At 48.2% G+C, this 23,522-nt stretch overlaps 1 protein-coding gene across 6 annotated transcripts in view; it reads right to left on the minus strand.

Annotated features, from left to right (window-relative positions):
* Nucleotides 1-23,522, minus strand: part of DPF3 (double PHD fingers 3) — a 279,174-nt gene that overhangs the window by 77,882 nt on the left and 177,770 nt on the right. For all 6 annotated transcript variants that reach the window (XR_010137066.1, XR_010137068.1, XR_010137067.1 and 3 more), the window contains 2 exons: nt 21,023-21,101; nt 288-425 (listed from right to left, as the gene is read on the minus strand). Coding sequence is in view for 3 of the 6 variants with exons in the window: in XM_054530783.2 (XP_054386758.2) it covers nt 288-425; nt 21,023-21,101 (217 nt within the window). In the remaining 3 variants the exon portion in view is untranslated. The remainder of the gene's footprint in view (nt 1-287; nt 426-21,022; nt 21,102-23,522) is intronic.

The raw sequence follows: 23,522 nt of genomic DNA on the forward strand, positions 1-23,522 counted from the left end.
TGAGGGAAAAGAGTTGTAGGTCTGGCATCTGACAGTGGCCAGGTAAGGACTTTCTCTTCTGCTTAACACTCACCTTCCTTCCTCTGGGAGCAGATCAGGGTGTGTGAACCCAGCCCTGCTATTGCTAAGCCTAGGGTTGGCTGAAAGGGCCAACACACTATGGCACATTGAGACCACTCAACGGTTGCTACCAGAAGATGCCAGCAGTGAGAAAAAGGAACAAGGAACGCTCCCCAGCCTGTCTAACCCACTTCTTCACTGCCCCAACCTAACAAGTAGGCACTCACGCCTGTGGTTCTCATTTCTGTGGCTGGGTGGGGACCGAGTCTCCTGGTCTTGAGCTTCATCCCCCTCCTCGCTGGCCAGGTGAGTGTGAGCATAGTGGTAGCTGAGCCCCGGTCGGTTCTTGTAGCGCTTGCCACAGACTAGAGAGGAAAAGAGGAAAAAAGGGAGAGATGCAAATATTAGCAACCTGTGCAGCCACGGCTATCATTCTCCCAGACAGTGATCCCATCCATCCACCCCAGAGCCAGGCTTCCCTTAAAACTGTCTCCCATCTCAACACCCCTTTCCCCCACCCAACAGAACCAACACCCTTATAACAACTCAGCTCATGGAAAGAAAAACTGTAAAAGTAAAATATGAGGTTAAGAGCTGTGTGAGCACTCCACCGTTTCTAGCTCTGAGACCCAGGGCAAGTCACTTGACCTCTCTGTGCCTCAGTTTCTTCCGAGATAAAATGGGAACAATAACAGTACTTACCTCACAGGGTCATTGTGATAAGTTTATCTCTATGCAAAGTACTTAAAACGGTGTCAGGCACTTTGTAAGGGTTATTGTTATGACGTTGAATTCAAAGGGCACTGGGAATCTACCCAATCCAACATGCCATGACACAGATGAGGCAAGTGAGACCCAGCAACGCCAAGTGACTTGCCCAGGAACACACAACTAGTGTGGCAGAGCCACCAGAACCCATGTCTCCTGGGTTCCTGTGCACTGTCCCTTCCACCACCCCATGGTTGGCCTCTGCAAGAAGTAGAAAAGTTTTATCTGGATAATCTTTTTGATGTCTCACCCAGTGATTTTGTGCCAGAAACACATGCTGCACTTCTACCATGAACGCCATGGAGTTAAAGCATCCTTGGTGGGTGTAGTCACCAAGAGCTTGTGCCCCTGATGCCCCAGGGCAGCCAAATCTGTAAAAGGTGCCCTCACAAGTACTACCTCTCAAATGGGGCAGTTTGAGCCAAGGGCAGCGAGCAATCGAAATGTGCCTTCTTGGAGCCAAGAAGAAAGGGCAGTAGTTCTGTTGGTTAGATGCTCAGTTCCTGGGAAGCAGAAGTCTGGCTAAATGGCTCAAGGTTACACTACCACCCTCAGCCTCCCCACATAGAGTTCGTTATCTCAGCCCCTAGGGGGACGGCATTGCTGGTAGCAGAAACCTCGAGAGTCTTCCCAGTGAAATGTCCATGCCAACCTTCTATGCTTGCCCCCCAGCCTGGGTCACCATCAGAGCAAACCAACCTGCTCTGCTGGAGTGCTTGAAAGTTACAAATTCTAAAAGACTTCTCCCTTGTGCTGACATGACCAAGTCATACAAGGAAGCATAAATGCTTCACAAGGTGGGAAGAGCACAACTTTAGCTTCAGGCCTGGGTTCAAATCCCAGTTCCAGCTGCCGAGGTTCACTGGCTGTGTGGTCCTGAGCGTATAGAGAAGTGCTGTTATCCAGTCATCTTATCTAATACCCTTATTACTTCTGATAAAGTTTCTCTTCCTACCAGATTCTCTTGGGGTTTTTCAGTAGACAAACATTGGCCAAGATAATGTCACCTCTTCTTCCCCATATTTACATAAACTATTTTATCTTAGCTTAGATCAATTGTAAGAACCACCAAAACAATATTTTAAAATGGCAAAAGCAAGCATTTCCAATGTTAATGAAGGCGGATTTAGTGTTTCACTCTTTACAGTGATGTATCTGGCTAATTTTTAGTCTTTACCAAATTTAAGTAGTTCTTCTTATTCCTGTTACAGAGTTTTATTATAGGAGAATTGTATCAACTACCCTTTCAGCATCTACTATAATATGATTCTCCTTTAGTTTGTTGATAGGTAAATTACGTTGATTTCCTAATATTTCCTATTATTGAACCATTCTTGCATTCCTAGAATGCACTCCATTTGGTCAGAGTATATTATTTATTTTATATACTGCTGCATTCTGCTTTCTAATATTGCATCTTGAATCTGTACTAAGACTTGAGCTCGATCTATAATTTTTGGACTATCTTTTATTAGGTTTCAATTTTATGGTCATGTTAATTTCTAAAAATTAATTGAAGAGTTTTGCTGCATGAAATTGGACAAGCTGTAGCTCTGTGCCTTTTCTTTTATCTGAAAATGAGGATAACAGTACTTATCTTGAAGGATGGGTAAAGGGATTATAAATAGCATTTGCAAGCAGCTCTCTCAATACCCAGCACATACCAGATGCTCAATAAATGGTAAATGAGGGGCAAGGGCTGTCAGCATTTTTTGCTGCATCTTAAGTACTGGATCTTCCTGAAAAGAGGGACTTTGATCCTTGCCTCATATTATAAAATCTGGCAACTGGTTGGACTTCTTTGTTAAGGCAAAATGAGAGTCTGAAATTCAAGTTGGTGACCCAGTGACTATAAATTCAAGGCCCCATGTTTAGCTCCCACTTATAAGTGAGAACATATGGTATTTGATTTTCTGTTTCTGCATTAATTCACTTAGGATAATGGCCTCCAGCTGCATCCATGTTGCAAAGGACATGATTTTGTTCTTTTTTATGGCTATGTAATATTCCATGGAATATACTAAACACTGGGTACACACAGACATAAAGATGGGAACAGCAGATGCTGGGGACTCCAAAAGGCGGAAGGGAAGGAAGAGGACAAGGCTTGAAAAACTACCTGTTGGGTACTATGTTCACTATTTGGGTGATGGGTTTAATAGAAGCCCAAACCTTAGCATTATGTAATATATGCATGTAACAAACCTGAATCTAAAAAAATAAAAAATTAAAATAAATAGGCCTATCATTGGCTACTTACATTCATATATTCTCTCTTCCTCTCTCTCATAAATATTGTTAAAAAAGAAAATTAAAATAAAATAAAATAGTGCTATGCATCTCAGTTCCATGTGACTCAGGAAGCTGGACCCAAAGAGGCCCCTGAGGTGCACTCTGGATCTGCTTGTGGCTTTTTCTATTTAGCTTTTTAGATAATCTGAAGTTAATACACAGCAAATTATGGGGTCATTGTATATAAATCCATTTAGTTGCCAAGCATACTGTTAGTAAGGAATAAATGTTTATTAAAAGTAATGATAATGATATCAGTATTTACACAAAGAGGCCTCAGCCGCCTCTGCAGATCCCCAGTATAAACTCACAGCATTTCACTTGTGCCATTTTGTTATGTCAATCGTCACTGTTGCTTAATCACACAATTTCGGATCTTAATGGTCATTTGGTCTATCTAGAGAAGTGTTTTATTCCCAATAACTCTAGAAGGCTGTTCTGGACAACTCCACTGATAGGGAACTCACTACCATTCAGAGCAGGCATTTCTCCTTTAGGCTCCTTGAATTATGGCTATGTCTGCACTATGTCTCTTAAGGACAGTTTCATATCAATTTCATCTTGATATCAACAACTCCACCTTATATGTTGACATATACATACTATGCCTTCAAAACATATTTGTTGAGTGGCTCATGAATGAATACAGAACCACTTTGTGGGAAGGCCAGGAGATGGGGGAAGAGGCAAGTTGTAGAATCTAATCCTTCTACCCACATTTAGCTCAGACTAATTGTTCTTAAACATCTACAAAACCAAATCTAAGCAAAAAGCTCCCTCTATCTCCTTCCCCAACATGGTAGAAAGTAATAATGTTTAGAGCAAATCCTTTTGCTAGAACAGAGATTCTCAAACAGTGGTCTCCAGACCAGCACCATCCACATCTCCGGGCAACCTGTTAGAGATGCAAACTCTTGGGCTCCACCCCAGATTGACTGAATCAGAAACTCTGGGGGTGGGGCCCAGTGATCTAGATTTTTAAAAGCCCTCTAGGTGATTCTGATGCACACTAAAGTTTGAGAACCACTGGGCTAGAAAGCTGGATCTATTTAGGCTTGACTCCACCCACCCTATGTCCACATGCCCTTCTTTATGGATGGCTGTGGCAGGCAGGGGCTGGACAGGCAGCCTTGAGATCTGTGTTCAGTTATTAGCAGAATCAGGACCAGACAATACATGGAGGTCCCAGAAGCCAGACTTCTTCACGAAGAGCCCTCTGGATGGAGCTCCATTTTTAACCAGGTATTTGTACCATGTCATTCTTCTATCACCAGGTCTTCAATTCAAGAAATATTTATTAGACACCTAATATGTGCCCCACCCTGTGCCACAAGAAGGACAAAAATGAACAAGCCCCAGACCCCTCCATGGAGGAGGTCGCAGTCTAGCAGAGATCTGCATGTAAACAAGCCAGGAGGAGGTGGGTTGGATACAGGGTGAGTCTGTGCCAGGCAAAGAGGGACATCAAAGAGGGGACAGGAAACTGGCTTGAGTGAGTGGGGTACGGCTTCCCAGACAAGGAGCCCCTGACATGAGCAGGACTTCAGCAGGCAAAGGGGGCTCAAAGCACGTGCAGTTATCACCTCTGCAAACCGCGAGAAGTCTAACAAAGTTGAAGAGGTGGAGCGGTGGGGGTGGATGTGAGGAAGACTAACAGGAGAGGAAGCTGGAGCAGGGCTTTATCCCGACAACGGGGCAGCCAGGAGAGGATTCTATCCTGAGGACCAAGTTAGGCAGATTGACATGTTAGAAATACTGCTTAAGACTGTAGGGCAGAATACGGATTTGAAGGTGGCGAGGGGCTATTTCAATTGCTTACCTGTGCAACAATGAGGACTTGTGCATGGAGAGGAAAAATGGGGTGGGAGAGGGGTTAATGAGAGAACCTGGTGGAAGAGGGAGTGAGTAAGAAACCAAGGAGGAACCCAGAAAGACTAACATGGCCTTCCTGGCCATGCCCCACCCAGCCCCGTCCACCTCTCCAGCCTTTTCTGACACCACGTTCTGCCTCCGCACAGCCCTCCTGCTCACTGGCCTTCTCGTTTATTATAGATTTCTCTTCCCACCACAGAGTCTTCACACAAGCTCTTTCCTCTGCCTAGAATGTCCCCATCCCCAATTTGCCTGATTAAGGTCTAATCATCCCTCTGATCTCAGTTCAAATGTCCTCCCCCAGGGAAGTCTTTCAAATCAAAATTACAACCTTAGTTTTTTGCCTTCCTAGGACTAATCACGTGTCAATACAGACAGTCCACAATTTACAATGGCTTGACTTTTGATTTTTCAGCTTTACAATGGTGTGAAAGCAATACACATGCAATAGAAACCATACTTCAAGGACCTATACAACTGTTCTGTTTTTCAGTACAGTATTCAATAAATTACATGAGATATTCAATGCTTTATTCTAAAATAGGCTTTGTGTTAGATGATGTTGCCCAACTGTAGGCTAATGTACATTTTCAAAGTAGGCTAGGGGTGGGCGCGGTGGCTCACACCTCTAATACCAGCACTTTGAGGGGCCGAGGTGGGAGGATCCCTTGAGCCCAGGAGTTGAAGACCAGCCTAGGCAACATGGTCTCTAAAAAAAATACAAAAATTACAAAAAATACAAAAATTAGCCACGTGTGGCGGTGCGCACCTATTGTCCCAGCTACTCAGGAGGCTGTGGTGGGAAGATCACTTGAGCCCAGAAAGCAGAGGTTGTAGTGAGCTGAGATCACACCACGGCACTCTAGCCTAGGTGACATTGCAAGACCCTGACTCAAAAAAATAAAATAAAAAAGCAGGCTAGGCTATGCTATGGTTTAGTAGGTTTGGTAGGTTAGGCGTATGACACGCATTTTCGACTTAGGATATTTTCAACTTATGATGGGTTTGCCAGGACATAGCACTACCATAAGTGGACGAGCATCTGTATGCATCTCTCCCACTGGCAGCAAGCATGGCAGGCCCTGTGTATCCACAGGCGCTATGTCCCAATTACCAGCACAGGGCCTCACTTGTGGCAGGTGCTCAATGTCAGCTACGGAAAGCAAAGAGATGCCCATGTTTCTGACATGGGCAACTGGGTAGAAGGATGAAGGAGGAAAACCAGATTTAAAGAAGGAAGAAAATGAGTTGAGTTCACCTGGAGCTTGGGAAAGAGATGTAGATTTTGGAGCTGGCAGGGTGGCAATGGATGTTATAAGTATGGGGAAAAGTGTCAAGAAGAGATCGTGGAGAGAGAAAAGAGAGGTGCCTACACCGGATAGAACTCAGAAAACACCAGGATCTTAAGAAACTGGTGGAAAAAGAGAAAATCGTTTTTTAAAAATTTGTTTAGAAAGGGTTGAGTGTGGTGGCTCACGCTTATAATCCCAGCACTTTGGGAGGCTGAGGCAGGAGGATCACTTGAGGCCAGAAGTTCAACACCCACCTGGGCTTCATAGCAAGGCCCCATCTCTGCAAAAGACAATTCAAAATTAGCCAGGTATAGTGGCATGCTCCTGTAGTCCCAGCTACTTAAGAGGCTAAGGTGGGAGGATTACTTGAGCCCAGGAGGTCAAGGCTGCAGTGAGCCATGATTGTGCCACTGCACTCCAGCCTGGGTGACAGAGATTCTGTCTCAAAAAAAAAAATTAATAATTGTTCAGAAAAGCTCACACAGGAGTGAGCAACATAAGCCAAAGGAACAGGGTTTCAAGACGACAGTAACAATGACACCACCAGTCACAGCTCCTGCCAACAGCTATTGAGTGTTTACCATGGACCAGGCCCACTCCAAGTGCTTCAAGTAAATTGACTCACAGCAGCCTGCATCCCCATTTTAAAGAAAGATGAGGAGATTCTGCACCGAGGCAGACTCACAGTAATAAATTAATCAGATGCCTGAGAAGGCTCAAGAAAGTTGGAGACTGAGAAGAGACCACTGGATTTGGAAATTGGGAAGTTGCCTTAGCAAGAAGAGAATCCACAAAGTCGAGGAGCACAACTGCAGGGTGCTCCAAGAAATGAGGAAGTGCTGACGGGGCCAGCTGTGGGAGGAGGAAAGAGGGAGGTTGGTGGGTGGAGGGGAGCTTAGGATCAGGAGAGACCAGGGTTGAACCTGTGTTTTACCAGGCTATTCTGACTCCCAAGTCTTGGTCCTTGGAATGATTTCATCATAGGGGCAAGAGAAAGAGTGAAGACTTCCAAGATTTATTTTGGTTGGATTGCATCAGGATCAAACGGCTTCATTACAATGGAAAGAAACGTCTTGAAATCCTGCTTTGACTGGCTTAGAAAAGCCAGCACTGATTCTCTTTCTGTGTTTAATCATGTCTTCCTGTCACTGCAAACACTATGGGCCAGCTTCGTGAGCCTGTGACCTGTGCGTCCAGACAGGGTCCAAGTTCAGAAAGGCCCCGTACTTGGTTTAATGCCCTGCTGTTGGCATCTTGAAATTCTTAATATTTATTGAACAAGGGCCCCTGCATTTTCATTTCACAGTGGACCCTACAAATCATGTAGCCAGTTCTAGAAGCCTGTTGGGTTCAGAGTGGAGATCTGAGACTAAGTTACTCCAAACAGCTGACCTGATAGTCTGAGAGCTGCCAAGGTGAACCCAGGTCCCAACCAGCCCTGAGTCAGGCATAAAATTCCCTTCTGAGATAATCTTGAAAGTCTGGCCAGAGTGATTAGCTGCTCAGTAGTCATCATCTCAGTGCCATCAACCACCCAGGCCTGGCTTCTAGATCGGCTCTGTCCTCAGAGAGGCAGAATCTGCAGCAGGTAAGTGGGCAGGCTGAATCTGAACTGCCTGGGTTCACGTCCCAGCTCTGCTGTTGACTCTGTGATCTTGGGCAAGTTACTAATCCTCTCTGTGCCTCAGCATCCTCTCTGTAAAACAAGGTGGATCATGACAGCACACCTGCTCCCCGAGGTGAGACCCATATGAGAGAATGCATTTAAAACAAAGCCCACCTCATGGGGAGTCGTGGCTGTTCTCAGCTGCTCTCATCACCACTGCTGTCAAAGTGGCCCAACAAAGAGAATAAACCCCAAAGTGGGGAGTTATTTCTCCTCTGAAGTCTGGAGTGGAATAGCAAGGAAAAGAGGGTGGGAAAAGAAACATTTTGAAAATAAAGTACTGGAACCATCTGCTCTCCTTTTATCATGTCGGCATTCTCACTCTGGAAATATCTGTCGTGCGGAATCAGCCTGAGCCCCAGGAGCGCTGAAGCAGCAGAGAGGGCCATGCCCCATCTTCCCACTTCAGTCTCCTTCCCTGGGGGCAAGCGCTTTTACATCGTGCACCCTGAAGCCACCACCCTTGGGACCAGTCAGCCCTGCCTGTGCACGACCTAAGGTCCTTCTTTTCACCTTGGCAAGCGTGCACCTAGATTTTGTGTTCCTGGCACGGTGCACATGGAGAGCAGTGGCTGTGACAATAAGGGAGGTCCAGCTTGCCTTCTCTTTCTCCTTCCCCCTGGGGTGGATCCATCTGTCAAGCTGCAGAAGGAGTGTTTGCCCACCTCCCAATCCAGAACTGGATTCTGCACGCAGGACCTCCTGTCTGGAGTTATGGATGCCTTCAGTGCTGCTCCAAAATATTTACTGCACCCCCCCTGCCCCCTTCAATCCTACCCCACTCACTCCTAGTCTGGGCGGGGGTCGGGGGGAGCAGGGAGGAGGAGGAATCAGGGGCAGCTTGTGTGAACAAAGCTGCTGCAGCAGACAGCAGAATCCTTCCTGCCGGGGAGAAGCGGCTGCCTTCCCCACTGATAACTTAATGACTCTGGCACATTTTCATCAGCCCAACTTGGAGCACACAGTGGGTATCTGAGCCAGTGGTTTCTGAGAGACTGAAAGCAGTGACTGAAGGCAATTACAGGATGAGCATCCCAGAGACAAAGCCTGGGCCCTGGGAGTCACCAGCCAGTCACCAGCCACATCTCATTCCCAGCTCTGCCCCGTGGCACTGACATACAACCCTGAGGACACCGCTTCCTTCTCTCTGCAGCTGGACTTCCTCATCTGTCACCCAGACCCCGCCATGCCTGTCATCTGCCGATGCCTCCAAGGCATCACACCTACCATCAGGCAGCACCCATTCCCATGCAGAATCTCACAGCTCAGGAGGCAAGGATCCCCATTCCACAGATGAAGAAACTGAGTCTGGGGGAGTTTAAGCAATTCTTTGGATGGCACAGCCAGAGTATGAGCCCTGGTCTGTCTGCCCTTGAAGGATGTGACTGAAAGGTGCGCTGGTGAGTCTCTGCTTGGCACTGCCTCCCTCCCCACCCACCCCAACGGCCTGGGGCTGACTGGCGTGGCCTGCTTCACCCATGCTCCCTTGCTCTCGGCAAGAAGGAGGCACCAGCAGGAGAAGAGAGGGTTGGAAGAAAAACACGTGGGGGGTGGGAAGAAAAACACATGGGGACTTGGGCCCTGCCCTGCTTGGGCACTGTGCTATACAGGGGCTGTATAGGGGCTCACCTCCAAGACTCCAGTCCTGCCTGGCTCTGGGAACCCCATGTCTCCCCTGCTCCTTGGAGCTGGGGATAGGGAGGGCTTCCCGCTCTCCCTGTCAGCACCTTCATCTTGCCCACACCTTCATAATCACTCTGGCATCAAATTCCCTTCCATCCAGCCCTTCTGAGTGGAATCCCACATCCTGCCAGATACCATTTTGACGCATATTCACACCCTACTAGACTGGTTCATAGAAGTTTGGGGCCACCAACACCTCCCAACGACCCTCTGTCTTCTCTCTGCAGAACCATCTGGGGGATGGAGGAATTCCTACAACCAATTCCCCCAAGCACGGAGAAGCCCCAACTGAGAAAAGCCCTGTGTGACTCCCAGATACAAACTCAGATCAGGATAAAGCCCAGGAGATACTTCCAAAAGCCACCTGCTCAGACTGGGTATGCAGGGTACAGTTGTTCATCTCACAGCCACTTCAACTGGCCAGGTTTTTCTCAAAAGCCAACGGTGGATCCAGCCCCCAGGTGGGCTTCTCCTCCCTCCCCTGCCCTTGAAGGTCAGAGGCCAGCAGACTCGGTGGCCTTCTAGAGACCGGGGATCTGGCCCTGGGTCTGATACTAACCTGCTATGCACCCTTGGACAAATTCATACCTTTCTGGGTCTTGATTTTCTTATCTGCAGAATATGGGGGTTGGATCAGATGATCTCTAAGTCCTTTGCATTTCACCACTTCACAACTCTCTGTAGGTCCTGAAGCTATTATCTCCTCAACTGTGGTAGGAAAATGATGAGGCTCCCAGGGGCTGGCTACACCCACCTCCCCCAACCCCACCCTGCACAGTTGGCAGCTGCTGTCCCGTGGCTTCATACCTTCTTTCAGGCCACCCTTGATGCTTATTTTAAGCTGAATTCCTTTGGATAGAGACACAGGGGATTGGGGTAGGGGTGGGGTAAAACACCCTGATTTTTCACAGCCACATTCCTTGGGGCCTGGCAGTGACCCAGGATCTATCAAACTCCAGTGACCCAAAAGTCCTGTGTCTTCATCAAGGGAGAGTGTCCTGCTTATTTTGGGAATTTACTAGATGTGAGGAAGAACAGAGACAAGCAACCAGACTCTCGTTTCAAAATATTCTATCACCTGATTTCTGGATCCTCAGCAGGGAAATGCAGAAACCCCTAAAACCAAAGCACTCCATGTGTTATGGGAATGTTTCCTGCCCTGCTGAGAAGCCGGGTTACAGAATGCAGCTGAACTCGGGAGGCTGCCTTCTTGGGTCAACTAATTTGCAACATGACCTTGGGGAAGTGACTTAATCTCTCTCAGCCACGGTTTCCTTGTCTGTAAAACAAGGGCAATAACAGTTTGTAGCTCATGGGGGTGGTGTGAGAACTGCAGGAGTTCATCTTCTTACAATGCTCAGCCCAGTGCCTGGCACACAGCACATGTTCAACAAACATCAGCTATTTTTGATCATTCATTTAACTTAATCAGACGACTCCCCTAGATCCTGCAGGAGCTAGGGCACAGAACACAACTGGGGCCCTGGCTTAGGTGTTAAATAAGTACCTTTTCTTGATTTGGTATAAAGAAAATAAACATTTATTGAAAATTGTCTATGTACCAAGCAGTGAGCTAATTGTTTTTACACATTGTCTCATTGAACCCTCTTGGAAACCCGCTAAGGTTAATATTATTGTCCTCACCTAACAGACCAGAAATCCAAGGCTCAAAGTGGTTTTGTGATTTGCCTGAGGTCATGGCTAGGAAGTGACCTGGTAAAGATTCAAATCCTAGCTTTCTGACTCCGGAGCCACCTTCTTCCAACTGGCATCCCTTGCAGGGTGGTGTCTTTGATTCCTGATTCTAGTGAGTCCTGCGTTAGCATGTCCTTAATGAGCTTAAATTAAGAGTAAAACCGAATTCTCTTTTCAATTTTACAATAAAAATAATTTAAATAATAAATGTCATTGCCAACATTTCTGGGGAAGGTAAAAAGAGAAAGGTCAAAAATCAGACCTGATTACCCTAAGCTGAGGCAGCCCCCAGGCATCTGGGAATCTTGCTAGCATCCTCTCTCTCAAGATCTCTGTACACCTCCCATGCCAGGACATCAGTGCGCCCTCAAATGCTCAGCAGGCTTTATTTGTGAGTTCCAGGCTATCCAGTGTGATTCCCCGCCCCCTGCCTGAGGTAGGCCTTCTTCCATCTACAATGTCAGTGTAAGCTCCTCAGTTCCTTTGAGGAAACAACAAATGTCCATTAGCATCTGTTAGACGTTTCTGCCTGGATTCCTGCCATTTCCACCAACTCATATGTCAGTTTCATCACGCTCCCAAAATTACTTCCCCTTTTAGGATATTCCAGTTAAGCTACCCCTTGTGTCTCAACGACCCAAGTGCAAGATGTCAAGAGTCATCATTACCACCTCCCTCTCTCCTCTCTCCTGCTCTCCACAACCTGTCCATCATCTGCCGGGTTCTGTGAACTTCTCTTTCATTAAGTCTTCCTTGTCTGCTTCGTCTATTTCACTCCTGCTATCACCACCATCCAGATTTCATGTCTTCTCCTAGCTGACTAGAAAAGGCTCTTCTCAGTCATCAGGCTTCAGGCTTTCCTCCCTGAACACCAAATCCTACAGATCAACCTTCCTAGAGATGTCCCTAGGATTGTCATGAATTACCACTGACCATGCAGGCCAACCTCTAAGCCAGGGGTCTCCAACCCCCCAGGCTACAGACTGACACCCGGGCTGCACAGCAGGAGGTAAGTGGCAGGCAGGCAAGCGAAACTTCATCTGTATTTACAGCCACTCCTCATCACTCACATTACCGCCTGAGCTCCACCTTCTGTCTGATCAGATTAGATCTCACATTGGATTCTCACAGGAGCACAAACCCTACTGTGAACTGCACATGCAGGAGATCTAGGTTGCGTGCTCCTTATGAGAATCTAATGCCTGATGATCTGTCACTGTCTCCCATCACCCCCAGATGGGACCATCTAGTTGCAGGAAAACAAGCTCAGGGCTCCCACTGGCTCTACATTATGGTGAGCTGAATAATTATTTCATTATATATTACAATGTAATAATCATAGAAATAAAGGGCACAATAAGTGTAATGTGCTCAAATCATCCCAAAACCTGCCCCCGGTCCCTGGTCCGTGGAAAAATTTGCTTCCATGAAACCAGTCCCTGGTGCCAAAAAACTTGGGTACTGTGGCTCTAAGCACCTCAGCCTGATGTTCCCAGAAACCCTGGTCTAACTCTGTGCCCCCAGTCTCCCTACCCACATGCTCTGGATTAGTCGAGCTGAGCCTTCTTCTTCCCTGGTATGCACATCCCACATTCCCTTCTCCAGATATTCATCAACAGTTTGGAAGCACCACTGTGCTGGGGCTGGGCTGCAAGTTGATTCTGGCCCGGGCCCTGCCCTCAGAAGGCTCACAGTCCAGCCTGAGGGAGCAGAGAAACAAACTGTCATCACACAATGTGGGAGGCAGCCTACCAGGAGGTAGGCACAAGGTACCAGCAGCTTCCAGAAAGGGGGAGTGATAGTGTGTGTGGTGGGGGAGGGAAGGAGAATGAGAGAGAGAAAAAAAAAAAGGAGAGAGAGAGATGAATGACGGGGATCAAATCTTGGCTCTGCCATTTATTCACTGTGTGACCTCAGGAAAGTTAATTAACCCTTCCTCTCCCCAGTTTCCTTATCTGTAGGACAGAGATGACCAAACCATCCATCTCACAGCACTTTTGTGGGAGTTAAAGAGTTAATACAGATGAAGCCAACAGAATATTCCAGGTCTATAATATAAGTCAACAAACTTCAGCATTATCATTATTACCACTTCCCCCTACCCCTGGGCACACCCATCCACCCCTGGGGGCCAATATCAATTCCATCCATGCGCCCTAAGGGCCTTCTTGGCATCCTGGGGCTGCACCCTCTGACACAGCAGCCCCTCTTCGTGTGACCACTCCCTGCCCTGTTCCTTCAGTGCTCACTGTCCCCTCAATTAAATACCGCCCCAGCAGTGTGCTATCTCCTGCACAATATCAGCCTTTCTCCTTCCAAGCATATTGGAGAAAGAGAAAATAAGAAGACCAAGGTGGGGGAAACCTTTGTCAAGCACATGCCATGTGCAAAGCTTTTTATATACATCATTACAGTCAGCTTTCCCACTGTGCTCCATCCCCACCACACACCGGAGGACACGGAGACTCCTACAGCAAAATGACTTTCTCGATGTCACAGATAACAAGCAGCAGAGCCACTCCAAAGTCAGGGCGCATCCTGCTTCACCCAGCTCTCTGCAACCTGGAAGACCCATCGGGCTCCTTGCTTTCCTATACTCCCCACCACGACTCAAAATAAGAGAGATCAAAGGCCATTCAGCAGGCCCTGCAGCCTCACAACTGTACTTCTAGGAAACAATAAAGCATTATGCAAAGGGATAGCTGGAACAGTGCTTTTAGTAGTAAACGGATATTAGACTGTCTAAACATCTAACAGTAGAACATTGAGCAAATTATGAGACATGTCCATAAGCTTTGGCACAGCTGCATAATGGAACACTATACAGCCCTAAAAACTATGTCATAAAATCTATTTATTGACACAGAAAGATGTTCCTGATGTATCACTGAGTGGGGCAGAGGGGCGTTAAAATGGTACGTATCATTTCTTAGTCGTCGTCTGTGCGTGTGTGTGTGTGTGTGTGTGTGTGTGTGTGTGTGTGTGTGTAGACAGAGATAGAATTAATCCTAGAATGGAATACAGCAAAACAAAATGTAAGTTATCTCCAAGGAGTGAGATTATGGGTGACTTTTATTTTTATTTTTTCCTCTTTTTTTTTTTTGAGACCACGTGTTGCTCTGTCATCCAGGCTGGAGTGCAATGGCACGACCTCAGCTCACTGCAACCTCCGCTTTGCATATCTGTAACTCCTGATTATTCTGCAATGAACAAATACTATTTCCATAGAAAAAGTTATTTTAAAAAAATAATAAAAAGCACCTCTACAATTGTTAATATCTACCCTATTATGGGTCATCTACACAGAAATAGGAATTGTCATGAAGTTTGCATCAAGAAACAGTTAGTGGACAACAAGGTTGTGACTGAATAGAAAACAACTCCAGAGGGTGTGGGTCACAGCCCAGAGAAGGCAGGTGTAGGTTAGAAGGTCAAATGCCAAGATGCGAGCCCTGGAGGAGAGGAGGCGGAGATAGGAGGGTCTAGGGACAGCAAAGAGAAACTTCACCCTCTCCCCAGCCCTGCCTCTGGCCAGTCCTGCCAGAACACCTGCAACCTGTGTCCACGACACAATGGCATTTAAATATTTAAACAGACCCAGCTTTGCTGGAACGGCACACTCAGTCTCCAGGGATCAATCCCATGCCACAAGCCCTGCTCCACAAATCAAGTTTCTGGGGGCACCGAGCCTTTCCTCCCCTCCCCCATCCCACCCCATCCAAGGACCTGCAAGACAACTGAGTGATGAGCTCAGCTTCCCTTCAGCGACAAAGGCAGTGAGCCTGAAGGCCGCGTTATTGGCTTTTCCACTGCAGCTTGAAGCAAAAAGCACGTGAGCCTTAAAGAATATGGGCCTTAATGCCCTCAAAAAAAAAATTTTTTTTTTAGCAAAACTGCAAGAGTCATCTAACTCTCCCTGCTGCACTCAGGTAGGGGTAGAACCAGGGTAGTTTGAAAAAGGTTGAGATCAAGCAGATTTTCTGGGACTGCCTTGGGTTCAAGCTTTTGTCTGTCCAGTCAGCAGATCCACCCATCCCATCACACCTCTTGGCCTGTGGCACAGTTTCCCGTGGTATTCCCCAATCCACTGCTCCCTTCATGTCCTCCAGACATCTTGCCTCCCTAGTAAAGAGCATCATTGTTAAGCTGCTGCCTGGGAAGAAAGGCGCCACTGTACGGGGAAGGAGTGCTGATCAGGGCAGTTCGGAGGCCCAAAGGAGGAGCCATCTCCTCATGGACAAAGGAGGAAACCAGTGCCATAGCGATTGAGGTGTAGAACCAGGACTAGACATCCAGCCTGCTCCTCCCATCAGCCTGATACCCTTCTCTCTGAAGTACACCACTGCTAAGAAACAAGAGACTTTAGAACGGGAAGAGACCCTAGACCCTATTCTGATACTACCCCCACTGGGTGTGGCAACACACTCCCCGACTGGGTTTCTAGAAGGGAGGCAACAGGGTGAAGTGGCCACACAACGGAAGATGCACATCTGTAGGGTGGAGGTGGTAGAGAACAAAGACTTTGCTGAGACAGAGGTTGCCTTGAGAGGACCCAGTCCTGGTGTGCGACACCGGACGTGACTCAGGAGTGAGTAATGCTTCTAGGAGGGCTTTAGCCACGTCTATTTGCCTTTTGTCACTAATCTAGCCTAATGCCCTAGTTGGGGGGCAGTGATTTTAATAGATTTAAATTTAGAAGACTGGAAATCATATAATTCATTCCATCCTACTTCAATTGTAACTACTACCTGACTCCAGCCTGCCAGCCTGATGCCTAGAAATTGCCCATCGACAGCGGCCAGGGCTTCACCTCATAAGCAAGTTGTGCGTGCTCATTAATTAACTTTGAAAACGTTTTTTCTGCAGCCTTCAAGAGAACCAGACTCCAAGGTAGGAGAGCATACGTAAGGGGCAGTTAGTATGGAAGATGTCCTAGGGTATGGCAGTTCTAGAGTTGAGGACGCTGGGATCATATCCCAGTATTTGCACCCTAGATCCCAGCTGTGTGACCATGGACAAGGCCCTACACCTCTCTGAGCCTCAGTTTCTTCACAGTAAAGTGAGGTCAACTGTCCCTGCCTCTCCAGGTTGGTGTGGGGGTTTACAGAGATAATCCATGTGAAACACTTAGCCTAGCGCTCTACACACCCTAAGCACCTACTCACAGGAATTAAGACCATGATTCAGAAAACACTTAGAGGAAAAAAGAAAACTTCCTACACTGCTTCCCTTGTGTCTAGCAAAAGGGCATATGTCTGCTTTGCTCCTCCCTGCATGGCTAATGCTTAGAGACAAAATGTTCTCCCTGAATATCATATCGTCATCACCAGCTTCTTTTCTATGATGTTTCTTGAATAAAGAAAATGGAAAAGTGGGTCTCTCATCAGGAGTCTGCTCCAATGACGCTAACAGAAAAATTCGGGCTTGGGAGCAATTAGGAAGAGAAGAGGCAAACTCTTGAAATGACTTTTAAAACTTTCTAGCAGCCCAAATCCAAGGATTCCTTCCACATGCCTGTCCCCACTTATCATCCTGCCTATAAAACGGGGCTAAGGATACTGCTAGGATTTAAAGCGATTAAGTGAATTAAAAATCAAGCGCTGGATAGCTGAGTTGTATATCAATGCGAAATAAATGGAAAGAATAGATTCTAAGGAGACCAACTAAAACACTGATGCAAGCCAGTGGCAACCTGCCTGGAGAATTCCTGGAGACTCCAGAATGTCCAGATGCAAAAAGCAGAAAATAATAAGAGCTGAGCAGTCAGGAGCCAGAAGCCTTCATGTTTAAATGAAGTAGACTTGTCACTGTCAAAAGCCAGTACACACAAGAATCCCCTGAAGAGCTCTCAGAAAACGCAGGCCCCTTGGCCTTCCCTCCAGTGATTCTGATACCAGAGGTCTGATGTGGAGCCCAGGAGTCTGAATTCTAAGAAGTGTCTAGGCATTGCTGTGCAGCTGGTCCAGGCCTACACTTTCACAAACACCAACAGCCTTTTCCACAATGTCCTATTCAGTTGCTTTCTTTGTGCATAAGAAACATTTTTCCTTAAGCAAGACATTAAAAGGGAAGAAACAGAACTTTAACCCTTAAGCTTGGTAAACTTTCAAGGTAATTAAAAGAGACTGGTTACTTGCTGGAAAACAAAGTATTCATACATTCATACACCATGGATTGGGTAAAACATAAATCATGTTCAGGTGATTTAACATGTCTCTGAGATGGAAGAAATTCAATGACTGAGTAAAAGGCATCAAGCAAACTCGCTATCACCTGGAGTTAGCAGCTACAATAATAGTCAAGCCACCCATTTTGAAAAGGAAGCTTGGAGCAAGAACACATAGGACCACTATATTCAGGAATGCATTCCAGGAAGGGTCAAATAAATCACATCAGAATATAGCTTATTATGACTCCACATAAACCCAGAAAGGGGTTGGGGTCCAAGGTGATCTAATATTTTCATAAATAACTTGAAAGATGGAGTGGGAATTATGCAAATCACACCATAGATGATACAAAAATGGCAGGGATGGCAAATCTGTGGAGAATGAAATTTAACTACTGGCAATGCCTTTAAATTTGCCTTTATTGAATCTTGTATATTGAAGTCACATATTATTGGATCTGTTTATTGAGACTCAATGGGACCAAATGCAGAGTGATTTATGGAAGAAGGAATAATCAAACGCATAAGTAGAAAAGAGCATGCACCTGGAGAGGCATCGCCACCGGGGCTGGGACAGGCTCCGACTAGTAAGCTGTTGAGAGGGTGGACAGGGCATAAATAAGGAGATACGTCTGCTGCTCTTTGAGCCACCTGGACTTGATGCTACTTCCTAGGAGTGCCATGCTTAAGTGTAGACCTGGAAGGGAATTCCAAGCAGGGTGCCACAGAGACTATGGGGTGGAGCCCTAAGTCAACCAAGAATATATGGGATGTTCAGAAGGTCTCCCAGATGGACAAAGCCCTAATGTGCCTATTCGTAGGGGAAAGATGCGCAAACAACAAGGGGACCTGTAGGAGAGAAAATTTTCAGCTCCTATTAAGGAAAAACACTCATTCGAAGCACAGCTGGCATCATGGAAGAAAGGGCAGCTTATGGTAACACCATCCCTGGGGACGCTCGAGGAGGCGGCCAGACACCTCTCTACTTAGGATGCATTAGAGATTATTAAAAGCACTCCTTGCCCAGTTTGGGGGTGGAGGGGTGGGCCTTGTGACCTCTCCAAAGGTCATTTCTATCCCAAAGGATCACATGTCTGAAGGGCACCAGATAAAAATAAAGTCTATTAATCACTGAGCTGCCACACAATTTCCTAAGAGAGCCAGAACAGAGAAGGGCAATCGACGGTGGCCCCTGCTCCACCGAGGGAGGGAGAAGAGGCAGCACACATGCGGACAGAGCCAAGAAAGCAGCCGCTGAGACTTCCAGAAAGCCTGCCCTCAGGCCTCCCAGGCACTACAGGGCACACAGAAGGCGGGAGAGAGCCTGCACGGAGGGCATCGAGAGAAGCAAACGGCACTGAGAGTCCCGAAACAAAGCCACGGGGGCTCAGGAGACAGCGTGTGATGCAAGCACTTTGCAGAAAGAGGGGTGCCCGGTAAGAGAGGGACGCCCACAAAGGGCACTTCATGGAGATGATCCACAAGGAGGCAGAAGTCAGAGGCAAAGGTGGGAGGAGAGGAGCTGGGAGGGGGTGAAGTTGGAGAAAAAGGTACACAGGTGTATGTGTCTGGGAGTCCATGGGATTATGATTGGCTGGGAATCCAATGAAAGCTGTAGAGATAGAGCAAAAAGGGATCCCACTGTCTATGGTAGCAGACAATTACATATGAAGATAAAGCATTTGAAAAGAGGAACAAATGGCTGGGTGTGGTGGCTCACACCTGTAATCCCAGCACTTTGGGAGGCTGAGGCAGGAGGATCACTTGAAACCAGGAGTTCAAGACCAGCCTGGGCAAGACCCCATCTCTACAGAAAATTTTAAAAACTTAGCCAAGCGTAGTGGCACAGGCCTGCAGTCCTAGCTACTGCATATGCTGAGGCAGGAGGATGGCTTGAGTCCAGGAGGTCAAGGCTGTAGTGAGCTATAATCCTATGATTACACCACTGTACTCCAGCCTGGGTGACAAAGCAAGAGCCTCTCTTAAAAAATTAAATAAATAAAAATGAATAAAAGAAGAATATAGTAGCAATGCCCTAGTTCCAAAGCAGTTGTTGGCATTCTTGATAGATGTGCTGGTCAAGCCAAACTCAGCTAGAAAGCCCAAGATGGTCCGAGGGCCCTTCCCAGCCCATGGCCTAGAGCCAGTCTCTCAAGGGTCAGCATGCTGGGGCTTCTACATATCAGAGCAAAACTGAACGCCATGTAGGAAGCAAGACGCAGGCCAAGGCAGGCACCTCCTGGTGCTGCCAAAAGGCATCAGACCCCATGCCCTGCTCCCTCCTCATCCTGGACTGGAACTGCTTTGGGGTGGAGACGTTACCTGCAGGAGTCATCTCAGGAATGGCATCTGCATGGAGTATTAAGCAGCCAAATGGGAGTCATGGAGTTTGAGTTCTTCTAGCAAAATTTTCTCCCACCAGCTGTCACCCCATTGGACACAGAACAACTTTTTGAAATAAAAAGAGGCCAGTGAAGGGAGAGACAAAAGACACCACCCCCAGCGTGCTCTCTGGGCAGCCCCTGCCTCGCTGGCTCTCTCCCTGCCTTCAGGTAGACTGCAGATCCCAGTGAGATGGGTGGGACACCCAGAGGGAGACCCGTGCCAGGGTCCAGCCTCGACTGTTTCACTTCCATCCTCGCTGCAGCCCCTTCCCTTCTATGGCGAAGCTCTGCATCCTCAGAGAGGAGAAGATGGCAAGTGAAGAACATTAGGAGTGTGGTGGTGAGGGCTGCCCTCCCACAGAATGAGCAAATGGTACCTAGTACAGTGAGAAGATGACTAGGGCACAGGTTTTCAATCTGCCACCCAGTGCTCTGCTGGGTCTGGAGCTGACCACATCCCTCATCAAGCTGCAGGTTTCCCGAGGTCCACCCACTGCCCAGGCTCCCTGTGACTCCCCTCCCATGGGCTCCCTAGCTCTGTCTGCACACCCTAAACTCAGGAGCCAGCCAGGCAGTCACTTGTCCAAAAGATGTTTCTGAAGCAAGCAAGAAAGGCTGGAGATGGATCGAGGGCCATTTATTAAAGTAAGTCATCGTCATAGAAAGATTCATAACTTGCCCTACCTAGGACAGGAGAGGAAGAGGGAAAGGAAATTAAAGGGAAACAAATGAAAAGCCATGGCGAGCCAAATACCTTTGTGGGAGGGTTTTGAGTTATGCTTTTGTTTGTAACTCTCTGAAATACAGAAAGAAATAGAGGATGAATCTTAAAGGAGACAGAGAGCGTGAGAGAGAGAGAGGAGAGCCACGCAGGAGGCATGGCAGGAGGTGGGGGTGCAGAACTGAGGGTGGGGGCCACCCCAGCTGGCTTCCCCTCTGCAGAAACCCCCCGGGGCAGCAGCGGCCCAAGGAAGTGGTGACTGCGGTGGAGGCGGCAGGCGGGTAGGCTGGGGTGCGGACAGAGAGGAAGAGGCGAGCACACACTGAGGCTGGCAGGCGGATGGCCAAGGAAGCACAGGAAAGGGGGGCCCTGGGGGCAGGGGCAGAGGGAGGAAGGAAGGTGGGACCGGCCCATACTTACTGTCACAGACGTAAGGTTTGTCGTGATCTTCCTGAGAGGCGGCGTCGTGCCTCCTTCTGCCCCCCGCAGAGCCGCGAGCCTGAGGAGACATTGGGGTACCGGATGTTTGTTACCATGGTCATCACTGCAGCTCCAGAGCACGCACTCTGCGAGCTCCTTACACCGTCTTCATCCCAACTTTTGTGCCAACACCAGTCCCATCTTACAGGGGAGGAAACTGAGGCCCAGAGAGGTCAGGGGCTGTGCCCCCAAATCACTCAGTTGCTCACCTGTATCATCTCATTAAATCTTCACAACTCCAAGAGGTGGTTTCTACTAGGGTCCCCGTTTTACAAATCAAAGGACTGAAGAGATAGAGAGGTTAAGTAGCTTGCCCAAGGTCATTCGGCTACTCAGGGCAGCCGTACTGAAAAGCACTCCTCTACCAAATTCCCACACACTACCGTGCCACTGAGGCCGCTTCCTCCTGCTCCTTAGCCTCCTAGCTTCACTGACACAGCTGAGGATGACAACCCCAGGCCCCTCGGCAGACCAGCTGATGCATGTATCAGGAACAAGGCCTGACTGGGGCAAGAAGGCATAATTGTAGTTGTCTTCCTAGGTTTCTGTGTCCATCCCCCCAGTGTCCCAAGAGCCAGACAGTCCTGACATCCAGGCCCAGTGCACAAATGTAGATACAGGGGAGCCCCTGCCACCACCCCATGCTTGGCCTACTCAGTAGGGGTGGGCTTTGGCTAAGGCCTCTCTGTGTGGTCTGTCTTGGGCCTCCAGCCGGTGACGAAGACCTTGACCCCCACGGTCTCCTGGGCTGGACTTCTGATACCACCACCCTGTGTGAATCTCCCAGGGTGGCAGTGGAATGAGCTCTACCTTCAAGAATCAAAGAGCCCAGTCAGAGAGGTTGCTGGCAGCTCTGCAGCCCCAGGGCGGTGGTGACAAGAACACAGCGAGGTTTATTTTTAAACCTTTGTAAGTCCCACACTGGTCACGTGTGTAGCACCCTCGCCTCTCCAGGTCATTCTTTGGTAATGAGTAGCAGTCAACTCCCAGCCAAGGAAAGGGCCTGTCGGGGTCTTTGGGGATGGAGAGGAAGGGGCAGAGCAGGTGAGGAATAAGACCTGGCAGCAACCTGGGGTGCAGGGGAAATGGAGCAGCCCCTGGGGCCTGGCTTGGAAAAGTGGCCATGGGGACTTGATGGTGGAAAGGCCTGGGATACTCTCACACACACACTTACACTCTGTGCACACACACACTCCATGCATACACTCACCGGGGACTTCACAGTGGAAAGGCCTGTACCCTAGGCCTGCAACACACACTCAGAAAACACACCCACTTCCCAATCAACACCACCTGCAAAGCTACCACCTCTGCCACCTCCTCAGCTTGTCTCTCTCCAAAACAAATTCCACTTCCTCCCTCCCTCCCACCGGTCTCCCTCCTCACCCCACCCCTGCAGCGCTGACAGCCAGCAGCCCTCCTCCCCTCGCCCTCATTACTCAGAGTTGACCCCAAGAGGGATCTGTAGGTGCTGGCAGTCACCCGGGCACTGACAGGCCTCCTGCCTGCCCGCACTGCCGAGGGTGGTCACCCTCAGCTGCCCTCCCCCTCCACACCCCTCTGTGAAGCCAGGGACAGCTTGACATGCAGCCTGCAGCCCTGTCACAGCCGCCTCTGAGCAGGTGAAAGCAAGTCAAGCAGAATGACGAGGCAACAGCAGACTGGGGAAGGGGCTCTGGGAGACTAAAAATACCTCCAGGGGGAAGAGGAGGAGTTGAGCAGAACTGGATGTACGAGGGCTTCTGGGGGAGCTGCCAGCAGGAAAGGGAGGGTGTTGTGGGAGCCAGGTTTTCATCTCCTGCAGCAGGGCTGACCAGCAGAGTGACTCTGTGCCACACTCCCTTTCCCTCAGTTTCCTCAATTGCAAAATGGGGATCATGTCTATAGGGCACTTCAAGGGACATGCAAGGGACTCTTCCTGAGGCAGTAGCACTCTTAGGGTCTCTTATAAGATCTCACGTTTGAAAACTCAGAATCCTACTTGTCCTGCTCAAATGTCACCTCCTCAGAGAAGCCCTCCCTGACCAACTTACATCCACTCACAACCTCTCCATTGTTTTCTTTCCCCTCCCGTTTCATCATGGCACTGAGCACTGTCTGGCATTAGATTATACCTGTGTTGGTTTACAAGTTGATTTTGTCTCCCCTACATGGAGAGACCAACATGGTGGAGACCATGTTTATTTTGGCCCCCACTATTCTCAGAACCTGGCACAGGGCCAGCCACATAAGATGCACTTAATAAACATTCGCCAAATAGATGAATCAATCAGGCAGGCAGCGAGTCAGTCATCTCTGGTTCTTCTCCTTCATTCTCTGTATCCAAATGCTATTGTTTCTTCCTCCAAAGGCCATCTAGGCTTTGCATTTCCTTTCCATTGCACACCCTAATCCAGGAGCTCATCGACTGACCCCTGAGCTGTTCAAAGAACCCACTAAG

Source organism: Pongo abelii, chromosome 15, assembly GCF_028885655.2.
Source record: "Pongo abelii isolate AG06213 chromosome 15, NHGRI_mPonAbe1-v2.0_pri, whole genome shotgun sequence".
In the NCBI taxonomy this organism is placed as follows: Eukaryota; Metazoa; Chordata; class Mammalia; order Primates; family Hominidae; genus Pongo; species Pongo abelii.